Raw genomic sequence first — 24,022 nt, forward strand, 5'->3', positions numbered from 1 at the left:
AATTTTGTGACAATTGCAGCATCACTTTATTTTTCTAATTAGTAGTAAAGGCTAGGTTTTGTTTAATTAGCTTTATTTTTGTATATAACAATTATGATTCTTGCCACATAAGTGATGTTATATCTTACAAATTTAGTAATTTTTTTCCATTTTAATAGAGAGAAGTTCTTTGAACTTTGTAGATAACTATGGGTTTTTAATTTTGAGAACCTTACAGTGTCAAAACACCTCCATGGCAAGGTCATGAAAGGAGAAACTAAATCCTTCATCTATCTTTCTACTTCGTATGTTTTTTTTATTATATTTTTTGTTCAAATTTTCTTGTTTGAGATTGATTTTGGCCTCATTTAAAATAGTTTTTGTGTTAAAAATTATATTTTATTAAATGCAGTGCTAAACAACAAAAAAATATTGTGTTTTCGGTCTAAAAACTTAATTTTTCAAGCAAAATAATATAAAAAAAAATTCCTCGGGAAGTGATTTTGCGTGAAAAGTGTGTTTGAGATAAAAAAAAAAACTTTATTATCCTTATATGTCTAATAATTTATTATATTTATTTTAGACATGTCAAGTAATGCTAAACTAGCCTTTGCTATCGCTTGATAATAGCTAGTGGCTGCATTTATTAAATTAAATATATCAAAAGCTTGATATGGTATCTTGTGCATATAACTTTACCTTCTAAAAAATTCTATATTATGCAAAAAAAAAAAAAAAAATGGTACGAATGGCGTCTCTCTCTCATGAAGAACAAGAGGAACTGTAACGCAACATCAAGAAGATAAAAGATCATCATCCTCCTGAGAAAGCAAAAACACTTTAGTTGAAAGCTTGCATATGAGAGCTCAAAGAAACCTCGTTTCATATCAAGACTCCCTTTTGGGTGATTCTTATGGAGCCTACGAACAAATTTTTGTAGAACCTGAGGAGGAGAACATGGAAACTGACTCGAAAGATGAGATATAAGATCAAAAGACTATTAAAGATTCACATATCATCAACATTACTCGAAGCAAACAAGAGAAGACCCGAATACGTAACAAATGGGCAAAAACACTGATTGTCAAAGTATTCGGAAGAAATGTTGGGTATTAGTATCTGCTCTTCAAGTTAAACCAAATATGGAAGACACAAGGTAAGTTTTTTGCCATTGATCTTGGCATTGACTATGTTTTGATCAAATTCCAATCCCTTTGACTATGATTATGTCATTAAAGGAGGGCCATGGTTTGTGGGAACTCATTTTCTTGCAATAATAAAATGGTCACCAAATTTTAAAGCCTCTGAATTACCCATTGAATACTATGATACTGAGATTCTAACGAAGGTAAGGAATGACATTGGAGTTCTAAGAGTTAATAGTCACACACTTTAAGAAGAAAGAGGTAAATTTGTAAGGTTGTGTGTCCAAGTTAACCTGGATAAACCATTAAAAAGGTATGTCATGGTTGAAGGTAAAAGGCAAGCCATCATTTATGACGGTATAGGTATGCTTTGTTTCAATTGTGAGATTGGGCATAAAAAAGAATTCTACTTTGAAACTGCAATAACTGCAAATGAAAGTCATCTGGAACGGGAGGAGAAAACCATGCAAGAGACACCAAAATTGATTTAAAAAAAGGAAGAGGAAAAACCATATGGCTATGGACCGTCGATGTTGGTCCAAAAGAAAAAGACAAGACAGAAGAAAACAGCTGGCGGCAAGAACCAGATTAATCACCAAAATCCTAGCCACACTAACACAGGTGAAGAAGAGGCTCAGGGAAGGAAAATTCATATTACAGCCAACCAAAAAGACTGATACTAGGGGGAAAAACAACCTTGGGCAGATATAAGTTTTGAAAGACACGTCCCTTCCAACCTCGGACTGATCAATTGAAGAACATAAAGGGAAGGCTCCTATTACCTAGGCAAAAAATAATTTAAACTGGCAGGTGAAAAAAAGGTCAGTGAAAGACAAAAAAGTGTTAACAAAGAAAACTCCACAAGAGAGAAGAAGGATAGTATATTGCATATTGAAGATAATAACGTAGTTTAGGTAAGCACAGTAACTTGGGAATAGCCCCAAAAACCCTTAGCTCCATTTACATGAAAGATAAAAGTCCCATGCATGAGGACATGCAAATTAATAAGACATGCCGTCTGGTCATCGATCATAGACTTACGAGGGCAAGGACTCAAAAGCCGCTCTGTATTAGCCCAAAACTAAAACAAAAACACAAGAAAAAACCAAGGCAACCCAACATGTTGACTCCATGTAACCACCGTCGCTTACAAAGGCCAGAGTTCAGAGGCCTCAAAGCCAACCAAAAAATGAGGGTTTGTCTGAACAAAAGAATGAGAAGAGAGAGGTTGCGACAAGTGAACCACATTCCCTCCCTAGGCAGCTTCAAATTCAGCTTTGGCCTCTCTGGGCTATAACCAAGACCCACTTCGACAAGCCCTCAACGAGAACAACGCGAGAAAAGGCTCCACAGATCAATCTCCCTTTGTGAAAGACGTTACCAGAAAGACAACTATGGTTTGGAAACCCACCCAACAAGCAACCACAGTACGACTTTAAAACATGTTACCACTTTTGATTTATCCCCCTCCTATTTTGGCTTTCCTGCACCAAACAACACACTATTATGAGGCAATGGATCCTTCCAACTTTCTGGAACAAAAGAATACACAAATGTGCCCACAATGGATTATAAAACTGCCAACAGCCCCACTTCATTTGATAACTCTGGAGATACACTGCAAGAGCACCCAAATCTCTATAACAAAAATCATAGTGAACAGGACTACACACAACTTCAAGAATTATGCAAGCTCTCTAGTAATTCAGGGGATCGAGAACCTGTTCCAATAAGTAGAGGTGATTCTGAAGATGGAACGGGATAAAACCCAAGCTTGGAACATGAACCTGCTCACGACATTCCCAATCCCCTACTCTCAACGTGATCCCATGTCGATTATCGTATGGAATTGCTGAGGAGCTCGGCACCTTGACTTCGTGAGGACAGCAAGAGACTTGACCAACTTTCATCAGCCTTTAATCATGGTAATCACCGAAATGAGAGCTTGTGGAAGAGATGTTTGGCACATTATTGATCGACTCCCTTTTGATGCTTAGAAGGACAAAAAGACAATTGGATACCAAGGAGGCATCTGGATGCCGTGGATGTCTGATCTGGTCACAGTCCATGAAATTTGCCACATTGAGCAGGAAATTCATGCATCAGTCAAGGTAACATCCTCTAACTCTTCTTGGTTATTTTCAGCTATATATGCTAGTCCTAGATTAAAAGAAAGAGAAATTCTCTGGGAAAATCTTAAGATTGTTGCGTCCAAGTATGATTTACCATGGCTAGTTGTTGGTGATCTTAATGAAGTGTTGACTTCAGAGGATAAAAGAGGGGGCGCACCGGTTTCAAGTGCTAAACTTAGAAAGGTCCATTCCTGTTTGAACCATTGTAACCTTATTGACCTTGGCTTTAAGGGGGCTAAATTCACTTGGTCAAACTTGAGATATGCCCAACAGCTTATCCAAGAGAGAATTGATTATGTTCCAACTAATCCTCCTTGGAAATTCCTTCACCCTATTGCAATGATCTCCCATCTGCCTAGGGTCAGATCAGACTACCGCCCAGTCCTCATTTTACTTAAAGTTAACCCTTTCTCTTTCAGGGACAATCCATTTCGTTTCGAAAGAATGTGGCTCGATCACCTTCACTTTTTGCGTGTCCTTGAACTAGGTTGGTCTCAAAGAAACTTGCCCCTTTCACAAACCATCGAAACCTTCACTGATCAATTCAAATTATGGAAAAGGGAAACCTTTGGAAATGTGTTCCATAAAAAATGAAACATTATGGCCAAACTAAGTGGCATTGGGAGAGCCTTAGAGACGAAACCAAATGACTTCCTTCTAAACCTACATGATTCTTTTATGAAGGAGTATCAAGAGGTTCTAAAAAATGAAAAACTTCTATGGGCAATGAAATCTAGAGTCAACTGGATGATTGAAGGGGAGAAAATGCAAGATTCTTCCATGTTACAACCCTTATAAGGCAACAAAGAAACAAAATAGGAGGTTTTTATGATATGAATGGTGAGTGGATAACAAACGGTACAAGGATTCAAAAACTTATTAAGGCTCACTTTACCTCTTTGTTCACAACCTCCAAAGTGGTGGAAACCAGAAATGCATGGGCAACCAAACCTGAAGTGGGTGAATTTATCTGATGAAAAGTCACACATCTTCGATCTCCTCTTGAGGAGGTTAAGATTCATGAGGCCCTATGGAAACTGAAAACCTTCAAGGCTCTTAGCCCTGATAGCCTTCACCATGGGTTCTTTCAATAATGCTGGGTGCAAGTTAAGGATAAAATGTGTGAGATCATATTGGACGTTTTCAACAATGGAAAACTCCAAAACGGAATCAATGATACTCCAGTAACTCTTATCCCCAAAGGACATTCTCCCACCCTTGTCAACTAATTTCAACCTATCAGTTTGCTTAACACCACTTACAAGATAGTGACAAGAATTATGCTTCAAAGGTTGCGGCCTCTTCTAAATAAACTCGTCTCCCCTCTCCAATGCAGCTTTATCTTAGGAAGACATTTAGTCAATAGTGTGATTATTGTGCAAGAAGTTCAACATTTTTTAAAGAGGAAAAAAGGCAAGCACAGGACAATGGTTTTGGAGGTTGACCTTGAGAAAGCTTATGAACGACTTGAATGGGGATTCATCCAAAAAATATGCAGCTTCTTTAAATTCCCAAAAATGTTGATAAATATTATTATGAATTGCAATCACATCAACCATGTTCTCGGTGGTGGTTAATGGGGGCAAGACGGAGAGCTTCTACCCTTCCAAAGGCATTCACCAAGGAGACCCTTTGTCCCCATACATCTTCATTCTTTGCATGAAGTACTTTAACAGCCTTATACAGATAGCTTGTGAAAGAAAATAATGGTACCTGATTAAGGTTTCTAGAAGGGATCCCCAAATATCCCATCTTTTATTTGCGGATGACGTGGTTCTTTTTCAAGAGCTGATAAAAAGTCCTCAAGTACCATTACATATGTCTGGGATAAGTTAATGAAAAAGTCAAAACAAAGGGTGAATGTGGAAAAATCTAGAATCATTTCTCAAACAGCAAAAAAGAGAACTATAAGGAATGGATCACAAAATGGACACGAAAAAACCCTTACTCATTTGATGGCTAATTTCCAATGGTTAAACCATTGTTGTAATCTCTTAATCACTCGGTCCATTCTAACCTCAATAACAATGCTGCTTAGGAAAATTGTCTTAGAACCAACAAAACAGATAAATCATGGCTGCCTAAAAACCCGATACCATGGAGCACAGTGTTTGTTTTCCTTCTATAGGAGAAATGGATAGCAAGAAACTTATTGAAGGTAAACCAATCAACAGCAAACTTACTGAGAAAGCTGTAGAAAGGGCAATTGAATACGACGCACTTACTGGAAAAATAAAAATAAAAAAAAATCCTTCACCTACCATAACTGGTGTCCAATGGAAACCACCAACTCAAGGTTGGATCAAGCTTAACACAGATTGATCATCCCTTGGTAATCAATGAAAAGCGAGGGTAGGAACAATTCTTAGGAACCCAAAAGGAGTCTGGATCAAGGGTTTAGCCAGACACCTACCTAAAGCCACGAGTGTTAAAGCTCAATTATAGGCCCTTCCTAATGGCTTAAACATGGCTAAAGAAAAGGGAATCAGACAACTTGAGATTGAGTTGGATGCCACTGTTGTGATAAACTTAATTACTAGTGATAGTGTGATTAACCTTCGACTTAACACCCTCATTTCTGATTGCAGGACTCTGTTGAAGAACTTTTAACGGATTACGATGAAACATATTTGTTGTGAAGGCAACAAGTACGCTGATGCTTTGGCGAGATATGGCAGTGATGGGAACAACTTTGCCATGGGAGATATGCTTGATGGCTCTTATTTTTTTTATCTTTAATGATGTACATGAATGTGTTTTCCTTTTTTTATTACCTGAGTCTAATGGTGTTGTTTTGCAGCTACTTCATTTTAATCTATGAATGCATGCTTTCTAGATCCCCAAAAAAAAAAAAAAAAAAACTTAACCTTCTCAATTAAAGATGCTGCTATTTTAATATTAATACAACAAAAACAAAGCTAAAATTTTTTTTAATAAGATTTAGTTTAATTAATTCATATAACCATCCTTTAAGAAATTACATTCTGATTTGAAATTTAAATTTTAACATTTATAATCTCTTCTCTTCTTCACATATTTCGATTTCCTTCATAAAAAAAAAAAAATCTCTCTTAGAAATTGTATTTTGGATAAGGAAAAATCAACACTATGTAGACACCCATTTTTTGGAATGATTTGGTGGGCTTAAGATAGGGATAATAAGAACAATAAAAGCAAAATTTCAGTCCTGATAAAACTCTAAGATAAGAGGTTTGAAATTGGGCTGATAAAAGGATACTTGAGGAATCAAAACAAAAGGATAAATGGATAAGGGTTTTTTGAAAAAGAGGATTTTTTTAAAATTTCTCAGCTGATCTTGGAGGTTAGGCGAAGCAATTTAAATCTTATATAAACCATCAATTGCATACAGTAAAAGGGAAAAAAAAGTGATCAAAATTTTTTTTGAAAAAGTTATAGTTTTCTGAAGAGGTTTTTGGGAATTTATTGTTTTGATTGAAGGATTAAGTTTTTTTTTTTTTTTTGGAATTTTTTGCATTTGTTGAGAATTTCAAAATTAGTTTGAAATTTTCAATGACTTTCCAATGATAAATCCAGTTTTTAGCCAAAAAAAACTCAAAAACTGACAAGAATTCCACTGGTATTCTTTGCATTCTAGAGAAAGACACAGAGAAAAAAAAAAGAAAAGAGAGAAAGTGAGGAAACATCTGAGAAAAAGAGAAATTTTTACCTTTTTATACTAGCGTGAAACAACGTCATTTGAGATTCTAAAAGTGGGCAAAATTCGTGTGTTGCCTAAGGTTTGACCTGATCTGTAACGTTTTGACCTGTTTACCCGTTTCACTCAACCCTACTGAGCTGCTGACCTAGTTACTTCATCCCTTCCTCAGTTGAACCAGTTCCCTTTAGCCAAACCACGCCAAGATTTTATCCTTTGTTTGTTTATTTATTCTATTTATTATTATTTTTATTTATTGGTTAAATTGATATAATTTATTTATTGAGTGATCATTCTTTAAATTTTCAATGATTTAATGACAAAAAAAAATTTAGGAAAAAATTGAAAGTATCGATTTTTCTTAAAAAATTTTCAAAAATATATTTTTCACAAGAAACATTTTAAGGAAAAATTAAAAATATCAATTTTTCTTGAAAACGAAAATTTCAAAAAAATATTTTACAGAAAAGTCAAAAGTATAAATTTTCCTTGAAAACGAAAATTTCAAAAATGTTTTAAGGAAAAGTTGAAAGTATTAATTTTTCTTGACAACAAAAATTTTAAAAATGTTTTAAGAAAAAGTCGAAAGTATCAATTTTTCTTGAAAATAAAAACTTCAAAAAAATGTTAAAAAATGCTTTTAAAGAAAAAAATAGAAGTATCAATTTTTTTTGAAAATAAAAAATTTTAAAAAAATATTAAAAAATGCTTTTAAAAAAATGAAAGTATTAATTTTCCTTAGAAAATAAGTTTTTTCCAAAAATGTATTTCAAAAGAAATGTTTTTAAGGAAAAGTTAAAAATATCAAATTTTCTTAAAAATAAAAACTTTAAAAAATATTTTTTTGAGGAAAAGTTGAAAGTATCAATTTTTCTTAAAAATGAGAACTTCAAAAAATATTTTTTTGAAGAAAAGTTGAGATTATCAATTTTCCTTAAAAGTAAAAATTTCAAAAAATATTTTTTAAGAAAAAATTATAAGTATCAATTTTCTTTGAATAAAAACATATATCTTTCTTTAAAAAAATACAATAAAATAAGAAAAAAACTAAAAAAAAAAGTTGAAGTATTAATTTTTTTTCTTAAATTTTTTTATGTTAAATAATCCGATAATAGAGCTCTTGCAAGAAAAACAATAATTTTCTTGTATATTCTTGAGATAAGAGAATATTTTTAATTTTTTATTAAAAATATTATGTCAATTAAAAGTATTTTCTAATAATTAACTATTTAGTAAGATTTTTAAGGCTTAATGGATTACAAGAAATCAAATTGGTATCATCTTTTGATGGGAGTTGTGAGGGTATTATAATTTTTCTTACGCGTAACCATACTTTCGGACTTAATTATAGTTTTATAGATATTGAATCTATCTTTTAAAGATACCTGAATCAAACTTTAAAATTTTTTTTAAAACAAAACATATTCAATTAAGTGACCAATCTTACATAAATAAAAAAATTTAATGACAATTTCTTAAATCAATATCTAACTATAAATTGAGATACTTATACGTTATCACACACTCATCTTATACATCACTTTCTTAGACCAATTTGGCCGCATGACCAAGAAAACCAATCTTTGTACTAATCTCCTCCTTCTACAAAGGTTTATAATTACAGCTGGCCATGTGACAGCCTCTTGACTACTTGATTCAAGTCTCATTTTCCTCTTCTCCTTTTTCCGCACCATTCCAAATCTATGTTTTTTCCACAAACTAGACGTTGGCATGACTTAGTCAATAAAAGCAAACATTATATATATATACATATATATCGTTGTAAGACCGCAAGTTGCACGTTTTGGGGAATTTTCCTTGCCTGCCTGCAGGAATTGCATGCGAAACAGAAATGTTGGTCCTATTGCGTCTGGGACGACTGATGTCTGAATCTCATTTATAGATTCAGCCAACTGATTATATTCATTACAGGATAAGATCCAATTCTACCGTCCTAATGGTTCAAATATGTTATCAGTTTTTAAATAGATTATTTTGGAAATTCCACTTCAATCAATCCATACTAATTATCATTTGATTTTCACGTTTAATTGATGGAAAAACTAACGAACAAAAATGATTAAAATGTTAAAAATTTGCAAATTTAAAGATCAACAAAATATTATATTTCACTCAAAGTTTAAAAATCATTCATGATATTTACCCTTGTATCTATAGCTTCTCATCACACTGAATCTACGTCAAAGACTTAAAACCACACTTTTAACACTGTGAAAAAAGGATTTTCACTACAATTCTAAATAGACTTTGGTATATATAAATGGTAAAACAAATTACTTTGTAATCTATTAGAGTCAAAAACAACCAAATCATATGTGAGAAATATGCATAAAATACGATAGTGTTTTTCAAGCCAAATACAACTTGATCTAATGCTTACCAATCTTTAAAATGAAAAGATGGGAGATCTTATTTCCTTGCAATTAAAATGAATAAAGAAGGATTGGAACAGATTTAAGTACCTGTTGGTCATGCAGTTAGGTCAATTTACGTACAACTTGTCCCCAGTTACGTGCGCCGATTCTGAAAAAAGTATTGTTGAAAAGTTCATGTGAAAAGCTTAGAAAATCTACTTAATTTGCCAAAATTTTAAAAATTAAATAAAAATTTTAATTTAATTTATTCATGAAATTATTTTTAATAAATTATATTTAACATATTTAAGATTTAAATTTTAGTATTTGTAACTTTTTTTATTTTCTAGATTATAACCTCTTTGTTGGAAAAAAAAAACCTGAGAAAGTTTACTTAATTGGCCAAAAGCTTTAAAAAATGTCGTTGAAAATTTTATAAAAGTAGATAACCAAACAGGAAAGTGTTTCAATTTTATCTGATCAGGGCAATAAAATAAACAAAAGCCATCTACATTACACGCCATGCGTGACACCCACCATGGAAGTTTTTGCCTACATGATATTGCAAATCAAAGACCAGAAAAACAAAAACAATGTTTTAATTGTGACCAAGTCATATTTAGTACTGGTCAAAAATTGCTGCTCTTTTTATCTTTGCTTTAAGGAAATTAAGGGGGGAAAACACTTTCCATTTGCGGTTCAACTTTGTCATCACTGCTCTCTTACAACAAACAAAGATGGATATGAAAATTTATATATATATATATGTTTTGAGATCAGATAATGCAAAATGAGATGACACCCACAAGAGATTATGGCTTTTGCAGTTTGCAAAATGAAACTAGCGACCCACCATGCATTCCAACCAGTTCCAATATCGTGGTTTAGACTTTACAGATCGATTGCACCATTCCTTGCATTCCTTCCTCTCCTTTTAAAATTTTATTAATTTTCTTTCTAATATCCATGATTTTTCTTAAGCTATTCTCCATGCCCATTGGGTTGTCATGTATATACCAGAATCTAAAAATTGTGTCATTTGTTATCACCTCCATTGTTAGAATTAAGATTATAATCTGATGATGTTGGATTTGAATCTGATAACTGAAGTATGAGATTGATGGAATGAGAGTAAAGCTAACTCTTATCATGTAACTTAAAATCATTTAAAAATTAAAAAAAAAAATTGCCTAAAATTAGAGAAGATAATTCGTTATAATCTTGCCAAAATTATGATTTAATGTAAATATCATTCATAATTATTTAAATGGAGAGGATGGATTCATTCATTATTACAGTGACATACCAATTAACCTTTTTTTTTTATATATATCTTTTAAGGAGTGTTATTTCCCTAGCTAGAATTCAGGTCAAGGTGGTAATAAAGCTGATAATCAAAATCACGCTCCACAAAATTTTAATTTCCAAATATGAACTCAATTACATTAGACTTGACTTTATAGTAAGTTAAATAAAATTTTATTTTTTGTATTCATAATAATTTATTTCTTACATATGTGTAGTTTTTTCAAAGAATATTACACCTATATTTTAAGAATAAAAAATTTGATTAGTCTCCTGAATTAGCTAAACAAAGTATCAAAATACTCAATTTTGGTTTATTCAACTACTGAGATTCCTCTTAAGTTTTAAGATTTAAGGTTTGAAATTAAATAATATTTATAAATTAAAAAAATTATATATTATAAAATGTTCAAAATAAAAAATTTAAATAAACTTGAAATTTGAATCAAAATTTAAAATATTTAAATTTGACTTATTCAATAACTTGAATTACTCAAGATTGAGCTTAATTCAATGATTAAGTCAAATTTAAATAATTTTCAAATCAAGCTTGAATTTATTAATCTCAACCAATGTTTTTTTTTTATATATAAAAAAGGTTATAAATAATTGTCTAAAAATAAAAAAATTATAAATATTAAAATTTAATTTTTAAACATAAATATTAATGATGACTGTATGAATAAACTATTTTAAATTTTGAATTAAATCTCAACCCATGTTAAGGTCTTCTAGAGATTAATATATATTTTTAGGACTTTTTAGCGATTGGCAATTTCAATATTTTCATTAATTGTTGTCATTATATCCTTCTTAAGTACTGATACAACTACCTTAATGAGCCCCCTAATTAGCGGAACTGTCACACGCTTTCAACGCTAATTATCTTTGGAAAATAAAAAATAAAATAAAAACAAAGCTTATTCCTTACGTTCTTAAAGTCAACGACCTGAAAACAAAGGCCTATCTAAGTCAACTATTTTGGCTCCATGGGCAATATTGTCCAATCATTCAATGTCACCTTATTCTATACGGCAGCAAACGAACTGTATCGAAGGGAATGCGTGTTGCAAAGGGAGAGCGACTGCAGTCGGATCTGCAAATTGTCATTATTACCCTTAAGTCAATGACTTATTTTATAATAATTAATAATTATATGGTTTCTGTGTGTTTGATACTTTAAATAAGAGAATTTTAAAATTAAATACTTAAACTTATATTTTATAAAGTATCTTAGCCCTGTGGACTAATACGATTTAGTCGCTATATTATTTATTTATCATGTTAAAATAAAAATAAAAAAAAATAAAAAAAAAGGAGAAAAAGAATTGGGAGAGTGAGGGAAAGGGAAGAAGGGGAAAAGTGAGAAGAGTAGGAGAAGGGTAAATAGACGCAAGAACTAGTCGGTTAAGTGGATCAAGCTGATCTACTTCGGACCGGACAAACCCACATTGGTTTGCGTCAAATTGGATAGATCGACCTTTGATTCGCACTGAATCCGTTAAGAGATTTTATATATATATATAAAATAATGTTAGTTTAGCTAATTAACTCATTTTTTTTCAACCACATGTGATTTGCTTGAATTAGTGAGACTCGTAATCTTTATTTATGTACTTATTTTTTTTACGCTAGTAAAATTAAATTAAAAAAAAAAAACTTCACCGGTTAAAGTATAAGGGTTAATCCTATAATTTCATTTTAATAAATGAAAAAAGAAAATAATTTGACTCAAGAATAAAATTTTCAATAAAATTTGTGTATGCCTATTAAAGAGTTTAATTTATTTCACCTTTCATTATACTATTATACAACAGATAATTTTTTTATTAATTAAGATTATCAAAGATTGAAATCACTAAAATTAAAAATTTAACACATCAAATGAATTTAACCAAAGAGAAAAAAAATGTCAAATCCCAATTGAAACAATTCCTTTTTTTTTTTTTATTTTGTAAAAAACCAAAGCTTAGAGATAATTGAAAAAAATAATTATGTGATAAAAATAGAATTTCATCTTACTGAAATTTACCTCTCCTATTATTAGATAATTCCATGGTTTTTACAATATTCACTGCATACGCAACAAGCCAACATCCACACGCTTATTCTCGAATTTGTGCTTTACTTATCCTACACTAGAGAAGGAAAAGGTCCACAAATCAATTGGCACTCATAAATGTTTAATCACTTTTGTCTTGTTGACTTTTTAACCGTTGATTACTTCTAAATTTGACAAATCTTTCCCTCTCCCAACAAAAAAAAAGTAAAATTATTATTATTATTATTATTATTACCCAGCATTTATCAATCCACAAACCGAAAAAATAACGAAATTTGAAGAAATGTATTGAACTATTCAATAAAATCAAATATTTGAGTCGTTAATTGGTATATCTTTTTAAAAAAACTAATTTGAAATTAGTTATTTTGTTTTAATAGTAAAAAGTTTTAAAATCTTAATTTTAAAATTATGATTTACAAATTTATTCAATTATATACGGATTAAGTAACAGCATCAAAGAAATGAGTAGGAATCTACTCAATCCCAATATAAAAAAAAAAAAAAAATCAATTATATAATGATACTAGTCTAAATAAAATTTTCGAAGGAACAAATGGTATATAAGTGGGACCCCAGCAACACGATATCAAAGGATCATTAATCAAAAAATAGTTGGTGATTTAGACGCCGTCCATTCACACAAAAGAAAAAACCATTTTTTTCTTCCTAGTCAAAACTCTTTTTAATTGCCTGCTGACCGCAACACTATTCCTGGGTCCGTCCCCGTAATTTAAGTCATTTTTCAAGGTCATTACCGTCTAATCAATTACCCCTTGTTCCTGAACTTAAAGGGTACATCAGTCATTTCATAGTAAAATATACTATACTCGAACTTGACAAAGGAGTTTTAACTATTCTGTATACAAAACTTTTCTACTTTCTCATTTCTCATTTCCTCTTTCTCAAAAATCTCAGGTTTTTTCTTTCTGATCTTTTTTTTTTTTTTTTCATTTTTTGTTTGATTTGAAAGAAAAACTAAAAATCCAAATCAAATAACTTCGAAAGAAACGTTAAAAGTAATTTCAGTGTTTGATTTGAAGCTCAGTTCTTGGAACAAAGCAGATTCAATTGCAATTGCAGCCATTGAAGAACAACAAAGAACAAGAAAAGTTCAGAGGTAATCTCATAAATATTCTCAACTAAACCAACCCCATTCATTCAAAATTTTATCTTGTATTTTTTTTTTAATTTCCCCAATTTACCATGCATTGACCTTTCTTTGTTTTAGCATTTATTGAGATTAGATGGCTTCCCCAACGCCATCGATTGCCCTGATTTAACTCCCCTCAATTACTCCTTTCTCTCTCCTTTTTTTTTTTTTGCAATTCTATTAAATATTAATATTTTCAAGTGCCCGCTATTTACTTTTTGCTCTGTTTTTGTTTATCTTCTTCTTTTCAGGAAGCTGATGATTGCTCCCTTTCCTTCTTAGAGAATCGAAAATGATAAAATTATATTTCTCAATAACAATAACACTTCTTTTTGTTACGTCCCAAGCAAACTCAGTTAACTCCGATAACACCAAGTGCCAAGGCATCTGCAAACCCAGCAATTTCTCAAGACCCTTACCATTTCCATTCGGATTCTCGCCGGATTGTCCAATCCGACTCAACTGCAGCTCGGCCGGGGTCACAATTGGAGAATTCCATGTCCTCAACATAACTTCCTCGGACATCATCATCGAACTTCCCGCCAAATGCGACCGACTGCTTTCTTCAATCTCTGATCTGTTCGGTGAAAACTACGCGCTTTCCGTTGCTAATAATCTTCTTCTCCAAAACTGTTCGAAGCCCTTACCAGCTCCTTGCGAAATAAGGCCAATGTTTTTAGAAAAATCATTCAGACTTACCACTTGCAGTGATAAGAGTGGTAATTTAAGTTGTTTTCCCGGCGGTGATGGTGGGAGCTTGTTGAGTTTTGAGGATCTTAATAATACGCAGTGCCGTTACTTGTTTTCGTCGGCTTCAATTATGGTTGATTTGGCAAGGAGCACAGCATTTTCTATGGAGTTGGAACGAGTTAACCTGGAATGGTGGGTTAAAGGGCACTGTAATTGTGATAAAAATGCTGATTGTAAGGATGTTAAGAAAGGTAACCGTACGGTCGGGTTTAGGTGCCTTTGCCAGGAAGGGTTTGAAGGAGATGGGTTCATAAAAGGCGGTGGTTGCCGGAGAGGTGAGTCAACTTTTCCGGGTCAATAGTTTTTATTTTACTTATTTTATTTTGTTTGTTTGTTTGTTGTGTTTATACCTTTTTTTTTGTTTTTTTGTGTAAACTAGACCTTTACGGGTTCTTTTCCCAATGAAAGGGGGTCGCCTCGTTTTTCTGACTGGTTTGGAATAATGGCTTTTTTGATTGTTTGACTTGGAATTTAGATTATTTTGGAAGGAAATTATGGGATTCTAAACTGATATCTAGAAATGGTGGTTTTAACAGTTTAACTAGGTTGAAAAAAAGGGCTACGGCCTATGCATGTAAAACTGCTATGAAGGTAGAAATTAATCTCTTAGCAAAATCATATACAATTTGATGTTTAGCTCTTTAGCTTATCGATTTTTAGTACTACCTGAATGAATATGAAGAGTTTCTACACGTCAGTTGCGTCTTCAAAATGGTGAAAAGGGGATTTTGTTGTAAAGTTATGGTAATTTTTGTTTATGCATTCCTTATTTGGTGGTTGAATTGCACCAAAAGGAGGAGTTTTTACCAGTAATTTCATTAGTAGTAAATGAACCATGTTTTCATGAATTTAGCCTCAGTTGTGGTTAAACTTGCTCATTCTGTTTTAAAGTTTAAGTACGTCATTGAACTTTATAGGATCTTACTTAGTGTAGTTTCCACAATGCATATATCTTGCATGCAAATTTTTGGTTTGGTTGGACAAACTTTAAACATTCACATCACCAGGACAGATTCCCCACACTTCACAAATTTCAACAGAACTGGTTAAAATTGGCTGTGAGAGTCATCGAATTGAACTGATTGCTCACCTACATGCTTCTCTTTAAGATAAATGTTCCCCACAATAAAAAACTCTATGCATCTCTCTTTTATAAGGTTTCCCTCTTCAAAAATGGCAAGAATGAAGTTGCGTGGTCATTGTCAGCAGAGAACAGTGTTGTTGACCTGACAAAATCAAGGAGTTTCCCCATGTTTAGGCACAAAATATACTGCTTTCTTTCACATCTCTGTCTGATATCTGACTTTCCTCCCTTCAAAGTTTAGGCATGCATAAAAGTAGAATGCACTAAAAATTTTGCAGATAGATTGGGATATTATAATTCATACCTTGTAAAATCTAGAGATTAGTGGTTTATGAAGTATAATGGCTGGAGTTTAAAAATCTCCTTTGGTTAAACAAAGTAGCTAGAAGGATCTTCCTATGATTAAAAATTTTGCATCATGTAAATTCGAAATTATCTCATTATGGAAATATTTTTGCTGTAAATACTTGAATGTAAAAGGTGACATTTTTCTGTAACATTCATTAAAACCAGCGTGATTCTGATAGGAACACTTTTCTGATGAATGAAAAAGGAAACCTGCTCGTCTACTGCAAAGTTGACATTAGCGTATTTTATCAGTTCCATGCCTATAGTTTATGACATTGTATTTAAGTCGAGAAAAATCTGGACACAGTGGAAGCCAGAATTGTTATCAAATTACTGCCACTACAGTAAAATATGAATTTATTGCCAGCATGTGAAATATGTCTTAAATGCACGGTCTTTGGTTCTGATGATTATAACCTGTAAAATTCTGTAATTGGATAAATTCATTAACTCCTCATTTCCCTATCTATTCTGGCTGCTATATTTATCAGTTTCCAAATGCAATCCTTCAAAATACATGTCTGGCAAATGCGGAGGAACTACAAGAGTTGCTGTTCTGGTTGGAGGTAATTATGCAACAATTCACAATAATTGTATTCGAGTGTTCTTTTCATCAAGACAGGGTTCATAATTCTTCTTATAACCTCTGTATTGTTTTCTTTAAGTAACGGATGAACTATGTTGTTTATTTGTTTTGTTCTTAGGGCTTATGGCTGGGGCTTTGGTGATGGGTGGTGTGGCTCTTTTATGTTGTTATGTGCGACGACGTTCTAATTCCATTAATAAACAGATGAGTGCAAAGCGCCTTCTATGGGAAGCTGCAGGCAACTCAAGTGTTCCTTTCTATGCCTACAGAGAAATTGAAAGAGCTACTAATGGTTTCTCTGAAAAACAGAGGCTGGGGACTGGAGCCTATGGTACAGTTTATTCAGGAAAACTCCACAATGACGATTGGGTTGCCATAAAAAGGTTCAGATATAGAGACCCTGGTAGTATTGACCAAGTAATGAATGAGATTAAGCTTCTTTCCTCTGTTAGTCACCCGAATCTTGTCCGCCTCTTAGGTTGCTGCATAGAGGAGGGTGAACCTATCCTGGTCTATGAGTATATGCCTAACGGAACTTTATCCCAGCATCTACAAAGAGAGAGGGGTGAAGGACTTCCATGGACAGTAAGGGTCACCATCGCCGCTGAAACTGCTAAGGCTGTTGCCTATCTTCACTCGGTGACTCCACCTATTTTTCACCGAGATATAAAATCTAGCAATATACTCTTGGACTACAACTATAGATCCAAGGTAGCTGATTTTGGTCTTTCCAGGCTTGGGATGAGCGAATCATCCCACATCTCGACTGCCCCTCAAGGAACACCAGGGTATCTTGATCCCCAATACCATCAGTACTTCCATCTTTCAGATAAAAGTGACGTCTACAGTTTTGGGGTTGTTCTTGTGGAGATAATAACAGCATTAAAAGTGGTCGACTTCTCACGTCCTCATAGTGAGGTAAACTTAGCTGCACTTGCTAATGATAGAATTGGAAGAGGCTGCGTGGATGAGATAATCGATCCATACCTTGACCCACATAGGGATGCTTGGACACTGTCATCAATTCATAATGTGGCTGAGCTAGCATTTAGATGCCTTGCTTTTCATGGAGACATGAGGCCTACCATGACCGAAGTCGCTCAAGAGCTAGAACACATCAGGCTCAGTGCTTGGGTTCCTGGCATGTGCATCGAATCACCATCGGCTTCATCTTGTCCGTCCTCAGATGATGAAAGTGAGAAATCTTCAAGTACTAGGACAGTCAAGAAGTCGTTAGTCGTTGGAAGCCGGAGATTGCTCATGAAGAAAAGGGGAGGAGATTGTTTAACTTCATTGGATGAAGTCAAAATTAGGTCTCCTGTTTCAGTCCAAGAGCATTGGTTAAGTGAACAAAGCTCACCTTCAACAAACAGCTTGTTGGGTAACGCATCTCAGCGAGAATGAGACATCAACAAGAACTGTTCCCTTTTGTTTTGTGCTTGCCCATCTATCTTCTCTTTTTTATTCTTTTCACAAACCACGAATATATCAATGTTGAAACCTCAGAAGTGTTTTAAAGCAATTAGCAAAGTGATTACTAAGGTGTTTAACTTATTCTATTGTATATTTTACATTTCGCTTTTAGAATTAAAAATCAAATTTCTTTTTCGTCAAACTAAAGAAATTAAATCGAGACTTACTTCAAGCAAAAATAATTTTTAATAAATATGAAATTCGAAATATTGTTTTATCTTCAAACAATGATCTTATACGTAAAAAAAAATAAAAATTAATAGGTTAATTTATTTTCTTCATATATATGAGCATTAAAGTGAACAAAAAAAAAAATACTACTATAAACTGTAAAACAAGAATAAATAACAAATATGATTATCAAAAATACTTAAACCAAATTAAACATACAAGAAAATCAAGATTTTTTGGACTCAGGCCCTAAAATTCCATTAACAATAGAAGTAGCCACCACAACGCCCAGAAACTCGGCTCCCGCCACAGCACCCGCCTGAGCAAACGCGCCAAAACTAACGGCACTTTCAATCTCCTTTTCCGCTGTTTCGATCTCCTTCTCCGCCATCTTCAACCCTTTCTCCACCGTAACGATCCCTCTTTCCGCTGTCTCCAGCCCTTTCTCCGCCGTCTCGAACCCTTCCTTCACGATCTCCACCGCTTCCTCCTCTGCGCTCTTTAACTTCTTCCTTAAACCGAACAACGGAATATCCTCCGCATTCGACACCGGTTCTTTAACTGTGAATGCCGTCGTTGTTGTCAGAAAGAACAGAAGCTGTCTCCGGTTCGGGAGAGAAACCAGCGGCGCCTTGGCAGATAGTCCAGGGTGCGCATTGCGCACACAGCGGATTGAGAAGGAGTGGAGGACAGGTGGCGAACTTGTGGATGCCATTTTGCTTTCTTTCGTTCACAGGGCTGATCTTTCTTTCGAAATCAAAATCGTGTGACACTAATAAATTTAAAAAAAGATTTTAGAATTTTCCCTCAATTACGTAAATACCCTTAAGCGAGTCAACGTAGTCGTTTAGGAAGCATTTCGCCTATAATTTTTTTTACAATATTATAATTCAATCACAATAATAATTTTTCTACAATAATTTACTATTTATAAATATAAATTTCATATAAAATTTTAATAATTTTTATTTAATTTTAAATTATGATTATTTAATTATATTAGCAATTGATATGTTCTTTATTATGAATTAATTACAATTTTTGTAGTTGAGTTTTGAAAAATGTATAAATTGCTATTGGAAAAAAATAAAATATATATTTTATATTTTATATTTTAAATAATTATTGTTTTAATTTTAATTTTAATATGATTATTTTAATTCATTTATATGATATTTAATTTATATAATTTTATTATATATATTATTTAATAAATAAAAATATTTAATATTTAAAAACTTCTTATAGATATCATCTGATAAAAAATTTGATCAACTCTAAAAAATTTATAATTTAAGTAAAAATATAATTTTTTAATTTATAGTAAAAAAGATATTGATAGTATATATTAAACAATTTTCAAACATCACATATTTAAGTTAATATAGTTACTTGTATTAGAATTAAGGTTAATAAGATAGTGAAAGTTCAATGTGTATAATTCTTTAGTAACAATTTGTATATTTTTCCAAGTTAAGCCAAAATTGTAATTAACTCCTACAAATCTCAATTTTTATATGATTTTCCGCCAGACAGGGTTTTTGAAGGAAGCGCGAGAGAAGCCCCAAAACACTTTTCAGTTTTCCTTTACTTTGCATTTTCCCTAAACTGTTAAAGCACAAGATGGCTGAAGAAGAAGTTTCAGCCGCGGCATCTGAGGCATCGGTGACAACGACGGAGCAAACTCCTGGCCCCAAAAAGGAGGAAACCCTAGAAACGCATGGTTCAATCGAAGCCACTATCGAATCTGTGGTTCGAGGAGGCACCGAGTCGACATGCAACAATAACAATAATGCTGAAAGTTGTGTAGTTGCTTCGGATGTTGATCGAGAGAGGAGGCTGGAGTTTGCAGATGAGTTGACGGAGAAAGGATCCAAGGCTTTTAAAGAAAATGATTTCAACGAAGCTGCTGATTGCTTTAGCCGTGCCCTCGAAATCAGGTTAAAGCTAAATTTCTTTTATTTATGTACGAGGAAATGGAGATGAATTTTCAGAATCAATTTTATGATTTAGGTTTTGCTTTTACAATATTTTTATTTATTGAACTTTTTTTGAGTTTCATGCATTACTATCTTTTCTCATGTGAAGTAATTATGTTGAATTAACATCTTTTTGAGGAAGCAAAATGCAATTAGGAGAGGCATTAAAGCAACAACCCAACAGAGGTTTAGACAATTTTCCATTAGGAGCTTAATTTACTTGTTAAGTTTCAAGATTGCTTCTTTGTTCTTAAACTTATGTTTATTTCACACTAGGGTTCTGCATCATGGTGAACTTGCAATCCAGTGTCTCAATGCGTACTATCTCTACGGGCGTGCACTTCTGTACAAGGCTCAAGAGGAGGCTGATCCTTTGGTTTCTATACCCAAGAAAGAGGGTGAGACTCAGCAAGACTCAAACAAAGAAGGGTCGATTAAAGCTGCCGTAACTCGTGAATCTTCAGTTGCTTCTGTATCAAGTAATACCGAATGGGATGGCAGTATGTATTCCTAAAGGGAGTATTTAACTCTAGTTGAATTGAGCTTTAGATATTTGTGTATTGTTGAATCTTTTTCAATGTCTTGATATTTGTGTTATTGCTGAGAGATGGTACTAAAGCAGAATTTATACTCCTTCCAAGTTTTCATTTGCATTGTTGTCAATTGTAGATAGTAGCTGCTTCAATATCAATGTCATAGTCATTGTTGCATATGTTGCCATAAACTAAAACGTCAACTGTTCTTTACACATTTAATTTATTTCATTATGCGTTTCAGGCGGAAAAGAGGAGGAAAGTAGTGATAATAGTGACACTGATGATGTGGCTGAAGCAGATGAGGAGGACGCGGATGAGTCTGACCTAGATTTGGCATGGAAAATGCTAGACGTTGCCAGGGCAATTGCTGAAAAACAGCAGTTGGGTGACACCATGGAGAAGGTGGATATTTTATCAGCATTGGCTGAAGTTGCCTTGGAAAGAGGTCAGCACTTAACTGCTCATTATGGTTAGTTGCATGTGCTTGTTGGGGATGGGTGGGGGGAAGGAGCAACCCTCTTTACCAATTTTGACTGTAGATTTTTCTTGAAGCATCTTGTTTCACCTAAAACATCAGTTTTGTTACTGTTATGCTTCTTTAGAGGATATTGAATCTTCACTCAGCGACTACCAGAAAGCTCTGTCCATTTTGCAACAGCTGGTTGAACAAGATGACCGACAAATAGCTGAACTGTATCCTTGATGAGGTTGAAATATCTTTATTATTGAGATTGTAACTCTTTATGTAGTACTCACTCCCAGGTTCAACTAAATAGTGTGGCATGTTGGTCAGTGAATGCATGCTAGTCAAAAAAGAAATGTGGATCCCCCTAATTCCAATCTTCAATTTCATTCAAATTCTATATTTGACACTTAACCCTATAATTTAGAAATTTTCGAATATGTATGTGTTTGGAGATTGGCTCAAAGCCCAAAGAAGCAATTCCATACTGTCAGAAGGCCATCTCAGTTTGCAAGTCTCGGATGGAGCGGCTCACAAATGAAGTAAAGATTTCCTCAGGATCCGCTGCCTCTGAATTGGGTGATGGTGTACAACAGTCCACCAATGTTTCTCAGACTGCTAAGTCTATCAAGGATAAAGAAGCAGAAATTAAAACACTAGCTGGACTTGCTGAAGACCTGGAAAAGAAGGCAAGTGCAATTTTGATTATCTATCTGGACTAAAACCTTAATGTATAGCTTACTTTAATATTCTGTCCATTTCCGCATTTGTAGCTTGAAGATCTACAACTGCTTGTCTCCAACCCAAAGTCGCTTATTGCAGAAATCCTGGGAATGGCATCTGCCAGGGCAAGGGGAGGTGAGAGCAGTGCATCTCCTGCTATATTGAGCTCTTCACAGATGGCTACTGCTAACAACGATGGAGATTTTGATTCTCCAACTGCTTCCACTGCTCATACGAATGGGGCTGCGCCGGTCACACATCTTGGCGTTGTAGGAAGAGGAGTGAAACGTGTTTTGATGAGTACTGATGCAGTAGAATCGAGCTCAATAAAGAAACCTGTAATCAACCCACCTTCTGACAAAGGAGATGGCAGCAGTGCCTCTTGATTTCCGTCCTAGATTTTGATAATGCATGCCTACTAATTCCCAGTAACTAGTAGTCGTTGGTGTATGCTGTTGAACCATACAACACTCATGGTTTATCAATCTTTCTCCTTTAGGTGATACTATTACGATCTAGCGTCTTAATGAGCTTATGGGACATTAATGGAGAAATTATGTGCTACGTTTGACTTGAAAAAGACATTATCCTCTGTTTTGTTTCAGAGCCTCTGAATGGTCATGCTTACGGCCACTACCACTAGCTAATTATATTTGTGATCAAGATAGTAAGGACAGAAAGTAAACAAGGTACAATACTATATTGCTGCTCTAAAACAAAGCCAAAGAATTAGTCTTAGACGTTATTGCTTTAAAAAAAAGAAGAAGAAGAAGACGTGTTTTATTTTTGTTTTCCTTTGTATTGAATATGTGGGTTGTGTACATTATTTTTGAGATTATCTTAAAAGTTAAGCATTTTATCAATGTGGGTAACGTATTTGTTGCCAAAATTTGGGGTTGTAGGGCAATTTTATCTTTTTTCCTAACTAATGTGGATTGGTTATTAATTATTACTCTTTTTTTTTTTTTTGTCTGCATGTCTCCATAATAATTGGAGTATGCAACACAAGTTGGTTTGCATTGGTTTGGCTACCCAGAGAAAAAGAACAACGTCGAGATTCCTCTTTGGGATGGGAACTTTTCTAAAGTAAAACAGCCACAATTCATATCAGTATTATTCGGCAGTCTTGTAACAATGCAGCCGATAAAAATGGGGTTGACAGTGGAGAGGCCGAATCAGGATCGACAAGAATATGACTAAGCAAAGCGATACAATCAACAATAAGCTGCTTAAGCAATAATGTGACGAATGGGTCGATTACATCAAGGCAACTGTTTCACTATAAAGCTGAAACAAAAAGGACAAGGAGATGGGAAGCACCATCAATATCAGTATCACATTTTAAAAAAATCTTTCATATCCAAGAATTCCAAACGAATGTGTTATAGGGCGGATTGCAAGCAATGTGGAAAATACTCTTAAGGTGGTTGTGGCAACCACCTGTCTACCCTCTATGCCAGCATAGATGAAGGAAAACGCTGCATGTGCCGATCATGGGCTAGCGTTGTCACCTCATCGACAAATAATGTGACAAACAACAACATCAATCAACAACCAGCAACTGCAACTGCAACTCCAGATTCAGGTGTTAGTTTTTCTTTGATTTTTAAGTTTTTCTCATAGTTTTGATTGCTCTTAAGGAAGCACAACTACATATTGGGAAAATAAGTACTCTGTCATTTAAGGACTAACATGGTAAGATGAGGTTGAAAAACTGAACCTGGGACGATGCAAATTAGCGAGGGACAACGAACCAACAAAGCTGAGCTTAATATCTTCTTGTCAACTAAGTGGCAGTGTATTTTATTAGGATATGAATCTTTTATTCTAGTAAATAATTACTTGAGTTTCCTTTTGCAGGCAACCAGCAGTCTTCATAAGTGCTTTGGATGCTTGTCAGAGGGTATTGTTGTCTTAGAGCAATGGTGGGCTAATATACGAATAAATAAAGAAAAGAAAGAAAGAGAGAGAGAGGGAGGGGTTATTTTTAGAGTGATTATGTTATAAACAATGTACATCAATGTTTTGTTGACCAATCAGTCTTTCCAGGTGTATGGATTAATAAATTAAAAGATCAAAGTG

General features: G+C 33.6%; 4 protein-coding genes across 4 annotated transcripts; 3 read left to right on the forward strand and 1 right to left on the reverse strand.

Annotated features, from left to right (window-relative positions):
* Positions 1–3,160: 3,160 nt before the first annotated feature.
* Positions 3,161–3,850, forward strand: LOC111293263 (uncharacterized). Its single transcript, XM_022886061.2, has one exon. It carries the CDS (start codon positions 3,161–3,163, stop codon positions 3,848–3,850), a length of 690 nt encoding a protein of 229 aa, XP_022741796.2.
* A 9,645-nt stretch (positions 3,851–13,495) lies between these two features.
* LOC111293175 (wall-associated receptor kinase-like 14) lies at positions 13,496–18,159 on the forward strand. Its single transcript, XM_022885948.2, has 4 exons — positions 13,496–13,794; positions 14,079–14,852; positions 16,501–16,575; positions 16,714–18,159. The coding sequence occupies exons 2-4, from the start codon at positions 14,120–14,122 to the stop codon at positions 17,997–17,999; spliced, it is 2,094 nt and encodes a 697-aa protein (XP_022741683.1). The 5' UTR covers positions 13,496–13,794; positions 14,079–14,119; the 3' UTR covers positions 18,000–18,159.
* Positions 18,160–18,318: 159 nt separating this feature from the next.
* LOC111292636 (uncharacterized) lies at positions 18,319–19,003 on the reverse strand. The gene has a single exon (XM_022885111.2). The coding sequence runs from the start codon at positions 18,952–18,954 to the stop codon at positions 18,466–18,468; it is 489 nt and encodes a 162-aa protein (XP_022740846.1). The 5' UTR covers positions 18,955–19,003; the 3' UTR covers positions 18,319–18,465.
* Positions 19,004–19,769: 766 nt separating this feature from the next.
* LOC111292626 (uncharacterized) lies at positions 19,770–22,544 on the forward strand. Its single transcript, XM_022885087.2, has 6 exons — positions 19,770–20,179; positions 20,495–20,718; positions 20,996–21,199; positions 21,357–21,447; positions 21,645–21,906; positions 21,991–22,544. The coding sequence occupies exons 1-6, from the start codon at positions 19,863–19,865 to the stop codon at positions 22,324–22,326; spliced, it is 1,434 nt and encodes a 477-aa protein (XP_022740822.2). The 5' UTR covers positions 19,770–19,862; the 3' UTR covers positions 22,327–22,544.
* Positions 22,545–24,022: the final 1,478 nt, after the last annotated feature.

Source organism: Durio zibethinus, chromosome 10, assembly GCF_047325235.1.
Source record: "Durio zibethinus cultivar Kanyao isolate XHJ-2024 chromosome 10, ASM4732523v1, whole genome shotgun sequence".
In the NCBI taxonomy this organism is placed as follows: domain Eukaryota; kingdom Viridiplantae; phylum Streptophyta; class Magnoliopsida; order Malvales; family Malvaceae; genus Durio; species Durio zibethinus.

Bases quoted from the DNA above. Each gene is read 5' to 3' on its own strand.
- LOC111293263 (XM_022886061.2), top strand. From the start codon at position 3,161: ATGCCGTGGATGTCTGATCTGGTCACAGTCCATGAAATTTGCCACATT.
- LOC111293175 (XM_022885948.2), top strand. From the start codon at position 14,120: ATGATAAAATTATATTTCTCAATAACAATAACACTTCTTTTTGTTACG. The intron at 14,853-16,500 runs GTGAGTCAACTT...TATATTTATCAG, and splicing joins AGGCGGTGGTTGCCGGAGAG to TTTCCAAATGCAATCCTTCA. The intron at 16,576-16,713 runs GTAATTATGCAA...TTTTGTTCTTAG, and splicing joins AGTTGCTGTTCTGGTTGGAG to GGCTTATGGCTGGGGCTTTG.
- LOC111292636 (XM_022885111.2), bottom strand. From the start codon at position 18,954: ATGGCATCCACAAGTTCGCCACCTGTCCTCCACTCCTTCTCAATCCGC.
- LOC111292626 (XM_022885087.2), top strand. From the start codon at position 19,863: ATGGCTGAAGAAGAAGTTTCAGCCGCGGCATCTGAGGCATCGGTGACA. The intron at 21,200-21,356 runs GTCAGCACTTAA...ATGCTTCTTTAG, and splicing joins TGAAGTTGCCTTGGAAAGAG to AGGATATTGAATCTTCACTC. The intron at 21,907-21,990 runs GCAAGTGCAATT...CCGCATTTGTAG, and splicing joins CTGAAGACCTGGAAAAGAAG to CTTGAAGATCTACAACTGCT.